Raw genomic sequence first — 16,271 nt, forward strand, 5'->3', positions numbered from 1 at the left:
ACATTAAATTCTAAACATTGAAACTTGTGTGCATGACGTTGAAAAGAGTGTAATGATAAATGCTTATACTTATGATGATGCTAAGCCATTTGGATTATATTAACTGCTTGAGACACAAGTTATAAAATCCTATGACTTAACCAGAAATATAAATTAAAAATGTGAATTAGGGTTTGATATTAACTTCCTTGAAGCAAAGTGTTTAAAATTTTGTAGTCCTACTTTTGCCTTTCTCTGACCAGATTCTTACAATATATCAGCTTTCTCTTTAGTTGCAGATTTTATCTGAATAGTTAACATAATGTTTAGCAGTCTGGATCTCAGAATGCCAAAATAAAGACTTTGGGGACAGCTTAATCTGTGATCAATTTCTGGCTCTGCCATATGTTAAATGTGTTAATTTGTGACTTTGAATTTCAGTCTCCTCATCAGTAAAGTGTGGATGATGATGTTTAGGCATAAGGTTGTTGAATGGATTAAATAAGCCTTCTTAGATAAAACACTGATGTATTTGGCATGCAGAAGACAGTTAATAAATATTATCAATATTAGTTGTTTTGTTGTTGTTATTTTTGTTAATTCACATGTTTTTGCCTTTCCATACTGTAAGTGAATTCAAACAACTATCAACTTCAACTACTTGGAAAATATTTTCATGTAAAATGTATTCTATCCCCCTTCCTTGCCCTCCTATTCCCTCCCCTCCCTATCTCTTTACAAACCTTCTCCCTTGTACCCCTTCCCAGGTATGTGTGTGAGTGTGTGTGTGTGTTGATGTGTCAAGGGAGAAGAGAAAAGGAGAATGAAAGCAAAAGAGAGCAAGCATACACGTCCTTTCTTAGTGATAATTAGATTTTCTCTTGAGATTGGATAGATTCCTGGAATAATTCTTTTCCTGTCTGTATGCAAAGATCCCATATTATTATTAATACCAATACGAAAAGCCTGAAAATCACAGCCAGAAAAAATTCACAGTGTAGACGACTGTGTACATCACAGATAAGTCAGTATTACAAAACCCAATTTTCATAATGTCCTATTTCAGTATCCTAATGCAATTCACTGATTTCAATTGAATATTAAACTCTAGTACGTTCTTCCCCAACCTCGCCTGCGTTAGCTTGCACTCCCTCTTCCCCCCAGCTGCCAGTAGCTTGCTCCTCCCTGTCCCTCCAGGTAAATCTTTTGAAGATTGTCTGGCCTTCCGCTCCTTGCCATAGCAAAACCACTGAGAGGAAGCTGCCAGTGGTTCTGCTACCGATGTCAGCAGCATGTCTGCTCCCTAAAGCAGGAAGTAGAGAAGGAGACAGGGTAAGTCTAAATCAACAGTCATGCTTTGCACTTCTGATAGCATTAAGTTTGAGCTAAATAAGACATTACTTAAAAAACCTCAAATATCCACAAGATTGGACTTGCCAACTAATTAAGATTTGGAGTTCAAAATAAATGCACCCACACCTTTCTCCATGGAACTATGTGACATGGGGTTGCTTAGGATGGAAAGGATGTTCTAGGAATAAGTGCAATCTAGGAAGCTGAAGACTGAGAGTGTTTTCGTTTTATTATCTGCAGAGCTTTTGACTTGTGTATTTGTGAGAAATAATGGCCAAGTTTTTATTCTGTTTTTAATCAGTTATCTAGAATGAAAACTGACTTTTCTTTATTCAATTGTATGTAGACACATTGAGTGTGACATTGGTCAAGGTTGGTTGTTAGCAATATCACATACATGCATACTCAAGCAGACTTAAGATAGTCCATTTTTTTTTTTTTTTTTTTTTTTGGTTTCTGATAATGGTGCAAAGTTTTCCTGGTTGACATAATCTCTTTTCTTGGGGATCCTTTCTTCTATGTCTGATTCTTGTTTATTTCACCTTTCCTTTTTATGAACCAGGCTTGTTGATCCGGTTGGCAATTTTTGTTTTCCTTCTTTTTAACTACAGCCAAGTCTCCGTTGTCCAGGGTAATGGATAGCCTCATGCTTAATGAAGCAGTAGTGGATAAGCAAAAATGAACCATTTGCGTTTCAAATTTTTAAAAGTGCAAAATCACATAGAAATGTTTTCTGGTCACACCTTTGTGAAGGATGGTGGGAGGGTGAGTTAGAAGCACCTGAAGAATCAAGGTGAGCCAGCAAAAGACACAGATTTACTGTAAGTGATTCTATGTGGATAACCCACGCAGGAATAATGGAGATGTGGCTGCAGTTCTCTCCTGAATGCTTTGCTTTGTTTTAAAGTGTGAGATTCCCCCCTTTTTTTTGGAATGAATAATTGAATGATTTTATTTTAGAACTTAAACAACTTTGCTCCGGTTATTCCTACTGTCAAGATGAGCCACACCTGCTGAATTTCATTTTTTAAACTTTTCTCCAGTTTATTTTTTTTCTATCCAGTTCCTGTTTGCTTCTCGTTATTTGCTAAATGACAGCTGGCATGGAAAGAAAAAACCATATTATGGCAGTATACAGACAAAATTAAATTTTGTAGTTTCTTTTTTGTTATTTACTGTAAATAATAATACCTCCTTTTTACCTTCAATGTAAATATAAGGTTATTTGGGAGTTTAGAAGTATTTACAAAATAACTAGTGCATAATAACTATATTTTTCTCTGAATTATAAATCAAATATTATTTATTGTTTACAAAGTTATGTATTAAGGGAAATGGAAACAAACTGGGCACTTGAAGAATTTCAATATCCAAAGAGACAATTGACAAATCTATTTTTAGTGGAAATTTTAAAAACAATAAGCAATAAATTAATTTACTTAGGAAAATAGTATTACAGAATTAATTAGTGGCAAATGTTGATTAGTAGAAGAAACATTATCATCTGTGGTTGTGATTGTCCTTTTATATGCTGGTTCCACCTTTACAAGGTTTAGTTCATAGCAAACTGTGCCAGATATGGACAGATGTTCCAGTTGCCACAATAATATTAAAGTGACTGACTAGAGTCAACTATGCCATGGATTTAAAAAGAAGAAAGAAACCTTCCCTCTATTTCAGTGCTAAGAGGTGGTGGCCACATTTTGGCAGAACAGGTAATAGGGTGTACAGCAATGATATTGACAGAAAACAACAAATTCTGCATATTTTTCCACTCATAAGTTGATGAAGAGATTATCTTGCCAAAGGAAGATGGTAGACAATTTTTCACTTCCTAATTCCCCAAATTTCTTTGCCAATATTCACCAAATTTCAGTATTTTGGGTGTGACCTTAAAGATCTGTGCATTTCTGTCTTCTCTCCCAATGTTTGGTTGAAATTCTTCTTGACATCATTGTACATTTTCCTTGAATAAATGCATTTTAATATAAAATTTTATGTCATGTTTGATATGAGAGTTATATATTTAAATACATTTAAATAAATGTTTACCATGAAAATGTATGAATTATATGTATGTTTCACCTAAAATCCTTTGTATTTTTCCAGTAATAAATGAGTTCCACTTTGTGAAGTGTTGATTTGTAACAACAGTGAGGACTCCAGTTCCTTAGGCTGGGGTATTTTCTCTTCTTTTATGCCCCCTAGTTAAATGAGAAATGTAGAGAGATGGAACTTTGTTGTGTCTAATATGCAAGCCTATAATCTAATAAAATTTAATTTGAGACTTTTAAACTGAGATTGGTGACACTGACAAAATTATCTAATTAGAAGATCACCAAAACATATCTAATCCAAGAAACTGACATTCAGTGTGACTGATTAAGGTTCTTAGGACATCTCCTGAGATATCTCTGATAACATATATACTTCTTGCTCTACCTGGAACATGGATGAGCTTTAATTGTACGCAATGCAAGTTCTACGCATTAGTTTCTAGCAGCCTTGAAGATAAGTATCAGACAGTTTAGTATTGCCAATAGAATCTTGGAAGCTATGTTTAGCCAGGATACATTTGGAAAGCTTACTAGCCTTTCTGTACTGATCCTTTCTATGACAGCAAACCCATTGTAAAAATTTCCCTGTTCTTCCAGCAGATTAACCCATAATATCTTTTAACAACTTTAGATTTTTTAAATTCCTTTTAATTTAAACCAAATCTGCTTAATAGAAAGTAAGCAGTTTTCATGAGGATTCTAACTTTTTTTCTTCCAGAACTTGAAGAATCCAGACAGAAATGCCCACCATGCTGGTATAAATTTGCTAATATGTGTTTGATTTGGGACTGTTGTAAACCATGGTTAAAGGTGAAACACCTTGTCAACCTGGTTGTAATGGACCCATTTGTTGACCTGGCCATCACCATCTGCATTGTCTTAAATACACTCTTCATGGCTATGGAGCACTATCCCATGACGGAGCAGTTCAGCAGTGTACTGTCTGTTGGAAACCTGGTAAGCCTCACTGAGAGTTTCTCTTCCTCTTGAAAGAGTTTATAATTGCCTTAGTGAATTTTACATATTGCTCTCAAATTAAATATCAACTAATTGGCCATGTATACCTTGACATCAAATGTTTAGCATCCCTTTTAAATAACAAAAAAATGTTGCTACCATAGTGCAAAAGAGTCAAAGAATTTATGTACAATTTGATTTAGAATTGAATTTAAATTGCTTATTTATTAGAAGATGATTCTGAATTGTCCTCCAAGGACATTGATCTGTAACAAAATTCTGACATATTTTTAAGAACCTTAGAATAGGTTCTTTAGGACATGTCTGCGTTTACTAAACAAATGATAAAATATGCCCAAGTCAGATAATTTTGAAATATCACTTGTAAGTACTTGAAGATGGACTATGTAGGGAGGGAACATCATCTGGGGGATTATTATTTTTTGTTTTTGTTTCTTCTACAGTCTTAGCAATATTAAATTTAGAAATTATTTAATTTTGTTAAAATATATATTAGCATTCACTGGATACATATTGATATTATAATATAGTATAGTATAGTGATAGATTTTAAAGTGGTCTTATACAGAGAGACAAAATGAAGAAAATCATGCAAAAAGTATATTTATACAAGTATAAAATGCTTATTAAGTTCCCAGCTTGATAAATGAACATATAAGCAGGTTATATAGAGATTGTAAATAATACGGTCTAAAGTATAATATACAATATTTTTAGGCTCTGAAGTAACCACTATATTTTCGAATTATATTTCAGGTAGGACTTAACTGAATTAAATGATAAAGTTGGCATATGTTGGCCTCTTATTTTGTGTCAGATATTGGACTAAATGGTTTACATTAAATCTCTCTCTCTAGATTCCCACAAAACCAGTCTTAAGATATTTACTATAAATTGTCTGTATTTCGCAGTCGGGAAACTGTATCCATGAGAAATTAACAGAGAAATGGAAGGTCTGAATGCTGTATCAGACTCTGAAAGCTATTTCAGAGACTATCATAAGCTATGGGCAAAGATCACAGACGCTTAGAGTAGGAAAGGATAATAATATTACCTAGTTCAAATTTAGAGCTATGTAAGAATTTCTTCAACATTATTTCTAAAAAAAAGCAGGGTGGTGGGGTGGCAATTGAAACAAGAAAGCCTTTGGAGGTAATATATTGTGATCCAAATTGAATGAGCTTAAGCAAAAATAAAGGGAATTCATTACCTCACTTTACTGAAGCCCATTTGGAACTAGTTCTAGGTTCTAACCTGGCTAGATTCAGGTTCTCAGCCAGCATCACTGGGAATCAGCTTCTTGTCTCTCTTCTTCCCAATATGTGACCTTCCTCTCTGGCTGGGCATTTTCCTACTATTGCTGAGGTTCTATCAACTTTTATTCTACTAATGTAGCTCCATGTACAGAAAGTTTGTGCCTCCTAACTAGTAGCTTTAATTAAGGCCCACAAATTGAATATCATTGACCTGGTTGGAGTTACATGGCCATTTCTAAACCAGTCAGTTACCCTAGCTCTTGGTTTTAATGCCATATTTGCCTAAATCAGAATCATATCTTATCACTGGAGGCAGAGTAAATGAGTGAAATTATGAAGACAATAATTAGGATACCATTACCAGAAGGAGGATGGATTCTAGAAAGAAATAAACAATAAATAGACAACTCAAGCTGGGGCTGGTCTTACGTGTTAAGGAATGTAGGGTCTGTATCTGAGGTGAATTATGGAATAGTAGAAAATCCATAGGCAGGATACATATTCTTCTCAAATGCCTATGGGATATTCCCTAGGATAAGTTATAGGTTAGGTCATAAAACACACATCAATAAACTTAAAAAAAATAAAATAATACAGAATATTTTTCTGATAAAAAATAAAATGAAATTAGAAACCAATAACAAGTCAATGTGGAAAATCACAAATATTTGGAAATTAAACAACTTGCTCTTAAATAACCAATGAGTCAATAAGATGTCATGAGAGGAATTAGAAAATACTTTAGGATGACTGAAAATCAAAACAAACCAAACTGAAATTAATGAGGGCAGCTAAAACAATATTTAAAGACAAATTTGTACTCTAAATGTCTATAGTAAAATAGGAGATTTCCCAAATTGCTAATTTAAGCTCCTTTTAAAGAAACTAGATAAAGAATAGCAAATTAAACCTGAAGTTAACAGAAAAGACAAATATTAAAGAAGAGAAAAACAACAGAGAAAAATCAATAAACCCAAAAGTTATTTCTTTGAAAAAATCAACACAATTGACAAATCTTTAGTTAGGCTAACCAAGAAAAAAAGAGGAAAGACACTAATTATTAGAAGTAGGAATGAAGAGAGGATATTACCATGGATCTTTTAGAAAGAAAAAAGGAGCATAAGAAATAAAATAAAATTAAACGCCAGCAAACTAGATAACCTATGTGAAATTGAAAAATTCCTAGGGAGTAACAAACTCCTGAAACTGACTCAAGAAGTAATAGACTATCTCAATATACTTATAATAAGTAAACATTGAATTCACAATTAAAAAAAGAAAACTTCCCGCCAAAAAAAGCCTGAGCCCAGATAGTATCACTGGTGAATTTTGCCAAATGTTCATTGGAGCGTTAACATCAATCCTTAACAAACTGTTCCAACACATAGAAGAGAAGGGAATACTTCTCATCTCACTTTATGAAGCTAGAATTACCCTGATATTAATGGCAGGCAAAAATAATGCAAGAAGAGAACACAGACACAAATATAGACCAGCCATATCCCATATGAACATAGGCACAACAATCCTCAACAAAATACTAGAAGCCAAATCACATAACATATTTAGATTTTTAGATTATGTACTCTGAATAAGTGAAATTTATCCCAGTGATGGAGGGCTGGACCAGCATAAAAAAATTAATGTAATATATCATATTAATTTTAAAAAACTATACAATCATCTCTATAGATGCTGTAATCACATGGAAAAAGCCAAAGTGTTTCATGATAAAAACACTCAGCAAACTTGAAATAGAAAAGAACTTCAGCCTGATAAACACCATCTCAAAAGACCCCACACCTATCATCATTCTTAATAGTTACTTTAGATGCTTTTATCTTCAGGTCAAGAAGAAGGCAAGGATATTTGCTCTTGCTACTTCTTTTCAATATTGTACTGAAAGTTCTAACCAGGGAAATAAGACAAGAAAAAGAAATTAATGGCATCTAGATTGGAACACAAGAAGTAAATTCTATTAATGAATACATAATCTTGTATTTAGAAAATCCTATAAAATACACACACACACACACACACACACACACACAGCTGTTAGAACTAATAAATAAGATTGCAGAATACAAGATCAATATACAAAACTCAATTATATTTCTAAACACTACTAATGAACAATCAGAAAATAAAATTAGGAAAATTCTATTTATAACAACATGAAAAATAATAAAATACTTAGGAATAAATTTAATAAAATAAGTGTGAGATTTGTACACTCAAAGCTATAAAATATTGTTGAAAGAAATTAAAGAACTACTAAATAAATGAAAACACATTTTATATTCATAGATTAGAGGAAAATATTGTTAAGATGGCAATACTCACCAAATTAATCTACAAATTTAACGCTATTCATATCAAAATCCCAGCTACCTATTTTGCAGAAAGTGATAAACTGACTATAAATTTTATATGAAAATGCAAGAGACTATATGCCACACAATCTTAACTAGAAAAAAAATAAAGTTGGAGAACTCAAACTTCCAAATTTTAAAACTTACTACAAAGCAAAAGTAAGCAAGATCGTTTGGTACTGGCATAAGGATAGCTATATACATCAATGGAATAAAATTGAAATTCCAACAGTAAGTCTTCATATTTATGTTAAATTAATTTTCAACAAGACCACTAGACAATTTCATTAAGGAAAGAAGCCTTTTCAACAAATGGTGCTTGGACAAGTGAATATCCACATATGAAAGAATGGAATTGAACCCTTACTTAATAACATATATAAAAATTAAGATAGGTCATAGGCCTAAAGGTAGAGCTAAAACTATGAACTGTTAGAAGGAAATTTAGAAGTAAATCTTCATGACCTATTATTAAGCAATGATTTCTTAGATATGATACCAAAAGCACACACAATAGCAATAAGAAAAAAAAGGTTCATTGGACTTTATCAAAATTAGAAACTTTCATACTGCAAACAATATCATCAAGTAAAAAGACAACTTAAAGAATGGAAGAAGACATTTGCAACCCAGATATCTGATCATGATTTGTATCTAATATATGTAAAGGATTCTTATAACTCCACAACAAATAAAATAGATAACTCACTAAAAATGATCAAAATATTTGAATAGACATATTGAAAAAGGAGTTAGACAAAAGGCCAATAAGCACATAAAAGATGGTCAGCGTCACTGGCTAATTTTAGGGGAAAGGCAAATCAAAACTAAAATGAGATACCACTTCACACACACTAAGATGGCTATAATCAGAAAGAAAGCCAATACCATTTTTTATCAAGGATGTGGAAAAATTAGAATGGTTATACTTTACTTTGAGAATATAAAACGATGCAGTCACTTTGGATAATAATTTAGCTGTTCCCCAAAAAGTTTAGGGTAGAGTTACCACATGACCTGGCAGTTTTACTAATTTCTTCGGATATATATATCTAAGAGAATTAAAAACATATTTCAACATGAATGCTTATAGAATATTATTCATAATACTAAAAATTAAAAGCAATTCAAATGTCTATCACTTGATGAATGGATAAACAATATCCATCCAATAAATGTTATTCATCCATAAAAAAGAATGAAGTATTGCTACAATCTACAACATGAATAAACCTTGAAAATATTATATTAAGTGAACAAAGCCAGTCACAAAATTTACGTATCATATTGCTACATTTATATGAAATGTTCATAACAGGCAAATCCATAGAGACAGAAAGTAGATGAGTGGTTGCCAGGCAGTAGGGATTAGGGTAAATTGGAGCAACAACTAACTAATGGGTATGCAGCTTCTTTTTAAGGCGATGAAAACGTTCTAAAATTCAATAATGGTGATGATTTTACAAGTCTGTGAATATATTACAAGCCACTGAATTGCATACTAATATTTCATAGTATGCATGTATCACTATTTTTTCTTCCAATCACCTATTGATGGATGTTCAAGTTGATTCCAGATACTTTACCCCCATGTTGCAGTAAATGTTCTTGTATATATCACCTTTCATAATGCTGTATTAACTTCTAGAAGATAGATTTCCAGGATTGAAGTATTCCCAATATTAAACATATTCGTGTCACATAAAAATTAGATGATATGCAAAGAAATAGGGAAATGTGACTCATAGTTAATAGATTAAAGCAGTACATAGAAATAGATCTGGACAGGAACAAATTGTTAGAATAAACAAAAAAGGACTTTGGAGGCACTATTGTAAATATGTTGAGCAATTTAAAGGAAAAAAAGGGGTCATAAGGAATAAACAGAGAACATGAGCAGAAAAAAATGAAAACTGTAAAAAGGAATAACTCAGACATTTTATAATTGAAAAGTACACATTCTAATATGAAAAATTCACTGGATGTGTTTAAAAGAAAATTGCAGATGCCAGAAGAAATAGTTGTTAACTCGGAGCACATTAATAGAAATTATCCAATTTGAACACTAGAGAATTAAAAGGAAAAATGAACTGAGTCTAACTATAATATGGGATAATATCAAGTAGTCTAAATATTTATATAATGGGAGAATCAGAAGGAGAAAATAGAAAGAATGGAACAGAGCAAATATTTGAAGAAACAATGGCCAAAAATTTCCCAAAGTTGGTGGAAAATAGTAACTTACAGACCTTAATGTTACCTTATAAAATGTTAGTGAACATCAACAGGATAAATATAAAGTAAGCCATACTTAGGCACATCTTAGTCATGCTGCTGAAAACAACAATAACAAAAAGCTTTGGAAACAACTGGAAGAAAAATATTTACTATATACATGAGACTAATGTCTTACTAGAAATAATTCAGGCCAGAAGAAAGTGGCCAGATAAAATAAAGAAATAAAAGCCCATTATTCTATAGAAAGTGAAACTATCCATCAGAAATTAAAATGAAATAAAGAATTTTAAGATAAACAAAAACCTAAAAAAGCTGTTACCACCAGAACTACACTACAAGAAATGTTAATGGAAGTTCTTTAGGCTGAATAGGAAAAATATCAGATGGAAATTTGGTTCTGGGAATGATGGTCACTAGATATGAATAAATGTGGGTAAATATGAAAGACTATCTTTTTTTCCTTAATTTTTTTCACATTTATTTTAGGTTCAGGGGTATATATACAGGTTTGTTGCATAAATAAATTGTAAATCACAGGGTTTTGGCATACAGATTATTTCATCATCCAGGTAATAAGCATAGTACTCTATAGATAGTTCTTCAATCCTCATCCTCCTTCCACCCTCCACCCTCAAGTGTCTGTTGTTCCCTTCTTCGTGTTCCTGTGAACTCAATGTTTAGTTCCCACTTATAAGTGAGAATATGCAGTATTTGGTTTTCTGTTGCTGTGGTAATTTTTTTAAAAAGACAACTGATTGTTTAAAGTGGGGATTTATAACATAGGTAAGTGTAAAATTATGAAAAGATTTGAACTTTTTTTTTTTTGAGACGGAGTCTCGCTCTCTCGCCCAGGCTGGAGTGCAGTGGTGCGATCTCGGCTCACTGCAAGCTCCGCCTCCCCGGTTCACGCTGTTCTGCTGCCTTAGCCTCCCGAGTAGCTGGGACTACAGGCACCAGCCACCAAGCCTGGCTAATTTTGTTGCATTTTTAGTAGAGACGGGGTTTCATCGTGTTAGCCAGGATGGTCTTGATCTCCTGACCTCATGATCCGCCTGTCTCGGCCTCCCAAAGTGCTGGGATTACAGGCATGAGCCACCACGCCGGGCCAGAACATTTTATATAAAGTGTTACAATATTAATTTTACATAGAAAATTACAAGAAAGTATCCCTCATGAACACAGAAGCAAAAAATCATTAGCAAAATATTATCAATAAAATCTAGCAATAGAGAAAAAAGTAATAAATACTTCTTAAACACGTGGGGATTATCTCAGAAAAGTAAGATTCATTTAACATTTGAAAAGTGATCAATTAATTGGCCACATTACCTCTAAAAGAGTAAAGGAAAGCCTAAGATCATCTCAATAGATGCAGAAAAGGATCTGACAAAACTCAACAGTCATTTGTGAGAAAAACTGTCAGTAAACTAGGAATAGAAAGTAGCTATCTCAAGTTGTTAAGGACGTTTCAGAAAACCCTACATCTAGCCGGGCGTGGAGGTTCACGCCTGTAATCCCAGCACTTTGTGAGGCTGAGGCAGTGGATCACGTGAGGTCAGGAGTTCGAGACCAGCCTGGCCAACATAGTGAAACCCCGTCTGTACTAAAAATACAAAAAATTAGCTGAGCGTGGTGGCAGACGCCTGCAATACCAGCTAACAGGGAGGCTGAGGCAGGAGAATTGTTTGAACCCTGGAGGCGGAGGTTGCAGTGAGCCGAGATTAAGCCACTGCACTCCACACTTCAGCCTGGGCAACAAGAGTGAAACTCTGTCTCAAAAAAAAAAAAAAGAAAAAGAAAGAAAACCCTACACCTAATATTTTACTTATCAGTGAAATGTTGAGGTAGTGAATTCTTGCCCCTTAGAAAAATTGAGTGCTTTCCCCTTAACATAGACAAATATGTCTATTTTTACCATTTTTATTTGACCTTGCACTGGAAGTTTTATCAACTGAACTAAAGGAAAAAAAAAAACAAATAAAATGCATAAATATTGAAATGTGGTAAATTATCTATTTCGTCAACATGATCATATTGTAGACAATCCTAATAAATCTTTAAAACTGATTAGAAATAAACAATGATATTAAATATTTTATTTACCATAATATCAAAAAACACAAACAATATAGTAATAATTTTAACAAATCATTTCGAGACACCTATTACTAAAAACCTCAAAACATGGCTGAGAATAATTACAGAAGATTTAAACAAATGGAAATATATATGCCATGTTCATGCAATGGATGATTCAATATTATTAAGAAATTAATTCTACCCAAATGTATCTATCAATTCAACCCAATCCCAGTAAAAGTGTCACAGATTTTCTTTGTAGAAATTGATGAACTGACTTTCTGTGCAAATACACAGTGCTTAAAATTGCCAAAACAATACTGATAAAAGAATAATGAAAACATTAACCTACCTGACTTCAAGGCTTGTTATAAAGCTGTACTAATCAAGAATCTACAGTATTGGCATAAACAAAGATATCAATGAAACATAATGCTGAGTTCATAAATAGATCCAAACTATATGTCAATGGATTTTTTGAAATAAACACTACAGAAAGGAAATAGAAGAAAGGAAGTGTTTTCAACAAAATATCAGGAACACATAAATAAATGTATGGAAAATAAATGAACCTCCACTTCGATCTTATGCCAAGTGCCAGAATCAATAAGGATTGTAGACTAAGCAGAAAAGCTAAAACAATAAAACATCTGAAATAAAACACAGGAGAACATCTTTGAGACCTTGGGGTAGGCAAAAATTTATTGGAAAAGAGACAAAAAGTGCTATCTATTATTTAAATGTCCATGAAATTTCAAACAATGGAGACCTACTCAACAAAAAAGAAAAAAGTCTAGTAATATACACATGGGTGAATTTCAATTTGAAGTATTCAAGTAATATTTGGAAAAGTCACTAAGACTGTCAGGTCTCTGAGGTAGCCATCTAGGTAGAGAGAGATTCCATTTACTGAGTTAGCAAATATCAGAAGAGAAGCAAAACTGTGGAGAAAAAAGCAGTAAGGTGAATTCTGGACCTGTTGAATTTGAGATGCCTGGGAGATAGTCTTTCAAATGTAGGTATTGAATAGGCAGGTGGGTATGTATTTCTAGAGACTAGGAGGTATGCTTGAACAGAAAAATAGATTTTGAAATGTAAACTATTATAAAAATGTAACTTATTATAAAAGGAAAACTAAAGTAAGAGGGGTCTAGACAGAGAGAGTTCTGAATAAATCCAGTATCAAATGATTTGTTAGAGGAAGAAAATCAGGTGAGTAGCATCCAGGGAGGTGTGGATCACAGAAGCTAAGGACAGAAAATATTTCAATGAACAAGGAACAGAAAACAATGCCTGAAACTTCTAAAAGGGCAAGCAAGCAAGATAATTGTTTAAAAAATTTCGTTTGGATTTATTGGTGATGTCGGTCTTGTTGGTGAAGTTTGTTAAAGCCATTTGGTGGGTTGTGGAGTAAGGTGAAGAAATGGAACTGGCAAGTGTAGACAAGTATGCAATCTTCGAAAGAAATCTGGCCAGAAGGAAAGGATAGATGGTGGCAGCTGGAAGGGGAAATAGAGTGCAAGGAGAGTTTCTCTTATGACAGTGGTTATATATATATATATATATATATATATATATATATATATATATATATATAGTTTGTTTGTTTGTTTTTTGAGACGGAGTCTTGCTCTTTCGCCCAGGCTGGAGTGCAGTGGCGCTATCTCGGCTCACTGCAAGCTCCGACTCCCGGGTTCACGCCATTCTCCTGCCTCAGCCTCCCGAGTAGCTGGGACTACAGGCGCCCGCCACCGCGCCCGGCTAATTTTTTGTATTTTTAGTAGAGACGACGTTTCACCGTGTTAGCCAGGATGGTCTCGATCTCCTGACCTCGTGATCTGCCCGCCTCGGCCTCCCAAAGTCCTGGGATTACAGGCGTGAGCCACCGCGCCCGGCAGACAGTGGTGATATTTTTAAGGGAGAGAAGGACTCGGTAACTGTTACTTTCTATAAAGAAACGGGAAGCAGCCAGTAGTAGAAAGGTTGGTTAATTGAGAATGAATTCCTTGCAAAGTCCAAAGGAAAACACATAACACAATTTGAGAGATTAGCTCAAAACAGGGGCACTTCTTTCATTTTAACAAGAAGAGAAAGGCAAAGCACAGTTACGGATGTAAGTAGTCTAGTAGATAAAGGGAAACAAAGTTCAGGCTGGCTGACTTTCATCACCTCTAAGACGCTGAAGTACTGAGACTGTGCTTCTCAGATGGGAAGGCATAAGCAAAAATGGCTGAGGTTATGTGCAGAAGAGAAAGTTTGAAATAGTTTTAGATAATAGAAATGGAGAAAGGAAAATACTGCTTCCCTTTCGCCAACAAAAGGAAATTTTTTAAAGAGTTCTTACTATCTGTAGAGCTAGCCGTGAGCATGTTTATTACAGCTTACATGACATCTTAGCACCAGTCTCATCTGCAGGGCCAAGGGAGGGGACCAATCCATTTGGCTTGGTGATGGAAGCCCGCACTGCTAGGTAATCATTTGGTAAGTTTTTGGAGGGCTAGAAAGATCAGAGACAGAGCCAAACAGTTGATCACAATGAGTCAGTTGCACCTTTCATATGAAAATAATATTAATTTTATTGACTTAATCCGTGTACTCTTCATCATTTGATAAACATTATATATAGTGAACAATTATTGATTTGAATGCAAAGCATTTGTAGATACCAAGTTGTTGGACCTAAACCAATTTTTTTAAATCAGAATTTAATTTATATTTGTTGGGAGTAAATTAAGTTGCTCAATAATTATTCATGTTTCAAGAGTATTTGCTCATATAATGAACTACACTTCTCATTTAGGTCTTCACGGGGATCTTCACAGCAGAAATGTTTCTCAAGATAATTGCCATGGATCCATATTATTACTTTCAAGAAGGCTGGAATATTTTTGATGGTTTTATTGTGAGCCTTAGTTTAATGGAACTTGGTTTGGCAAATGTGGAAGGATTGTCAGTTCTCCGATCATTCCGGCTGGTAAATTAACTGGGAGTGTTCATAAAATGTACTTTGTAATTAATTAGTCTTCATTCTCATCTAGTAAAAATGGCAAGATTTCCCATCATTATAATATTATTTGAATACACTTCTAAAACAAATTGGATTGCCATACCACCAGATGGTAGTTTCTTCTTCATCATAGCTTTAATAAAGTTCACTTAAATGAATAGTCTACACTTCTCTTCTTAGTTATTGAATGGAAGTCTAATAGAGAGGAGGAAACAGGGAGTCACAGATAAACTCGAATCACAATTAAACAACACCATAGTCAACTCTCAGTTATCTGAGGTTTGCATAACTGCGTACAAAGCTTCCTTGGGACCTAGGATGAGCTCCCCTTTCTGCCAGGAACTAAAGAATTATGGAATTGTTCATTGCTCACCTTAGTCCTCGTAGAGGAAAGAGTTAAGACAGGGGATAGTGTACAAAGGAGAAGGATAAGCAAACAGAGCTCCCCATATGACTGCTGCCACATCAGAAAATCACCAAATCACTCTTTGAGAGAGTTAACTGTACTATATTTTGTTAATTTTAAAGAAAATATCTTTCTTTGATCTTTTATAAAAACTATTAGATCTTAAAATTCAGAGATAAAATATCACTTGACACATTTCCAGTGAAAGTTTGATATGTTTTGTTATACTATTGCTTTGAGTTCGCTCTAAGTTAGTGATTTATTTTCAAATAACAGAGGCTGTACACGGTTACTAAGGACACGTTCCTATAGATGATTTACCTTAGTAGTGATTAGGCTGAAGACTTTTTCATGAAATCTGTTTACAATTTCCCTTTCTGCTTTCAATGTTCAAATTTGAATTGCAATCCTTAGAACTATATTTCCTTCCCTAATCCTCAAAGATAGCTATGAATCTAATTTGAAACTAGAAGGATGCAAAAAAACAGAACAAAAATTTAAAATGATAGAACAAGTAATATGGGCAAGAACTTAAAAAAATATATT

At 33.7% G+C, this 16,271-nt stretch overlaps 1 protein-coding gene across 6 annotated transcripts in view; it reads left to right on the forward strand.

Moving 5' to 3' along the window:
- Nucleotides 1-16,271, forward strand: part of SCN2A (sodium voltage-gated channel alpha subunit 2) — a 153,315-nt gene that overhangs the window by 87,843 nt on the left and 49,201 nt on the right. For 5 of the 6 annotated variants that reach the window (XM_054679914.1, XM_054679913.1, XM_054679916.2 and 2 more), the window contains 2 exons: nucleotides 4,108-4,346; nucleotides 15,113-15,286. In XM_054679914.1, coding sequence (XP_054535889.1) covers nucleotides 4,108-4,346; nucleotides 15,113-15,286 — 413 coding nt within the window. Of the gene's footprint in view, nucleotides 1-573; nucleotides 1,312-4,107; nucleotides 4,347-15,112; nucleotides 15,287-16,271 lie in introns of those variants that run through there. The other variant, XM_024354701.3, reaches the window with a different exon arrangement.

The sequence above is a fragment of the Pan troglodytes genome, chromosome 13 (genome assembly GCF_028858775.2).
Source record: "Pan troglodytes isolate AG18354 chromosome 13, NHGRI_mPanTro3-v2.0_pri, whole genome shotgun sequence".
In the NCBI taxonomy this organism is placed as follows: Eukaryota; Metazoa; Chordata; class Mammalia; order Primates; family Hominidae; genus Pan; species Pan troglodytes.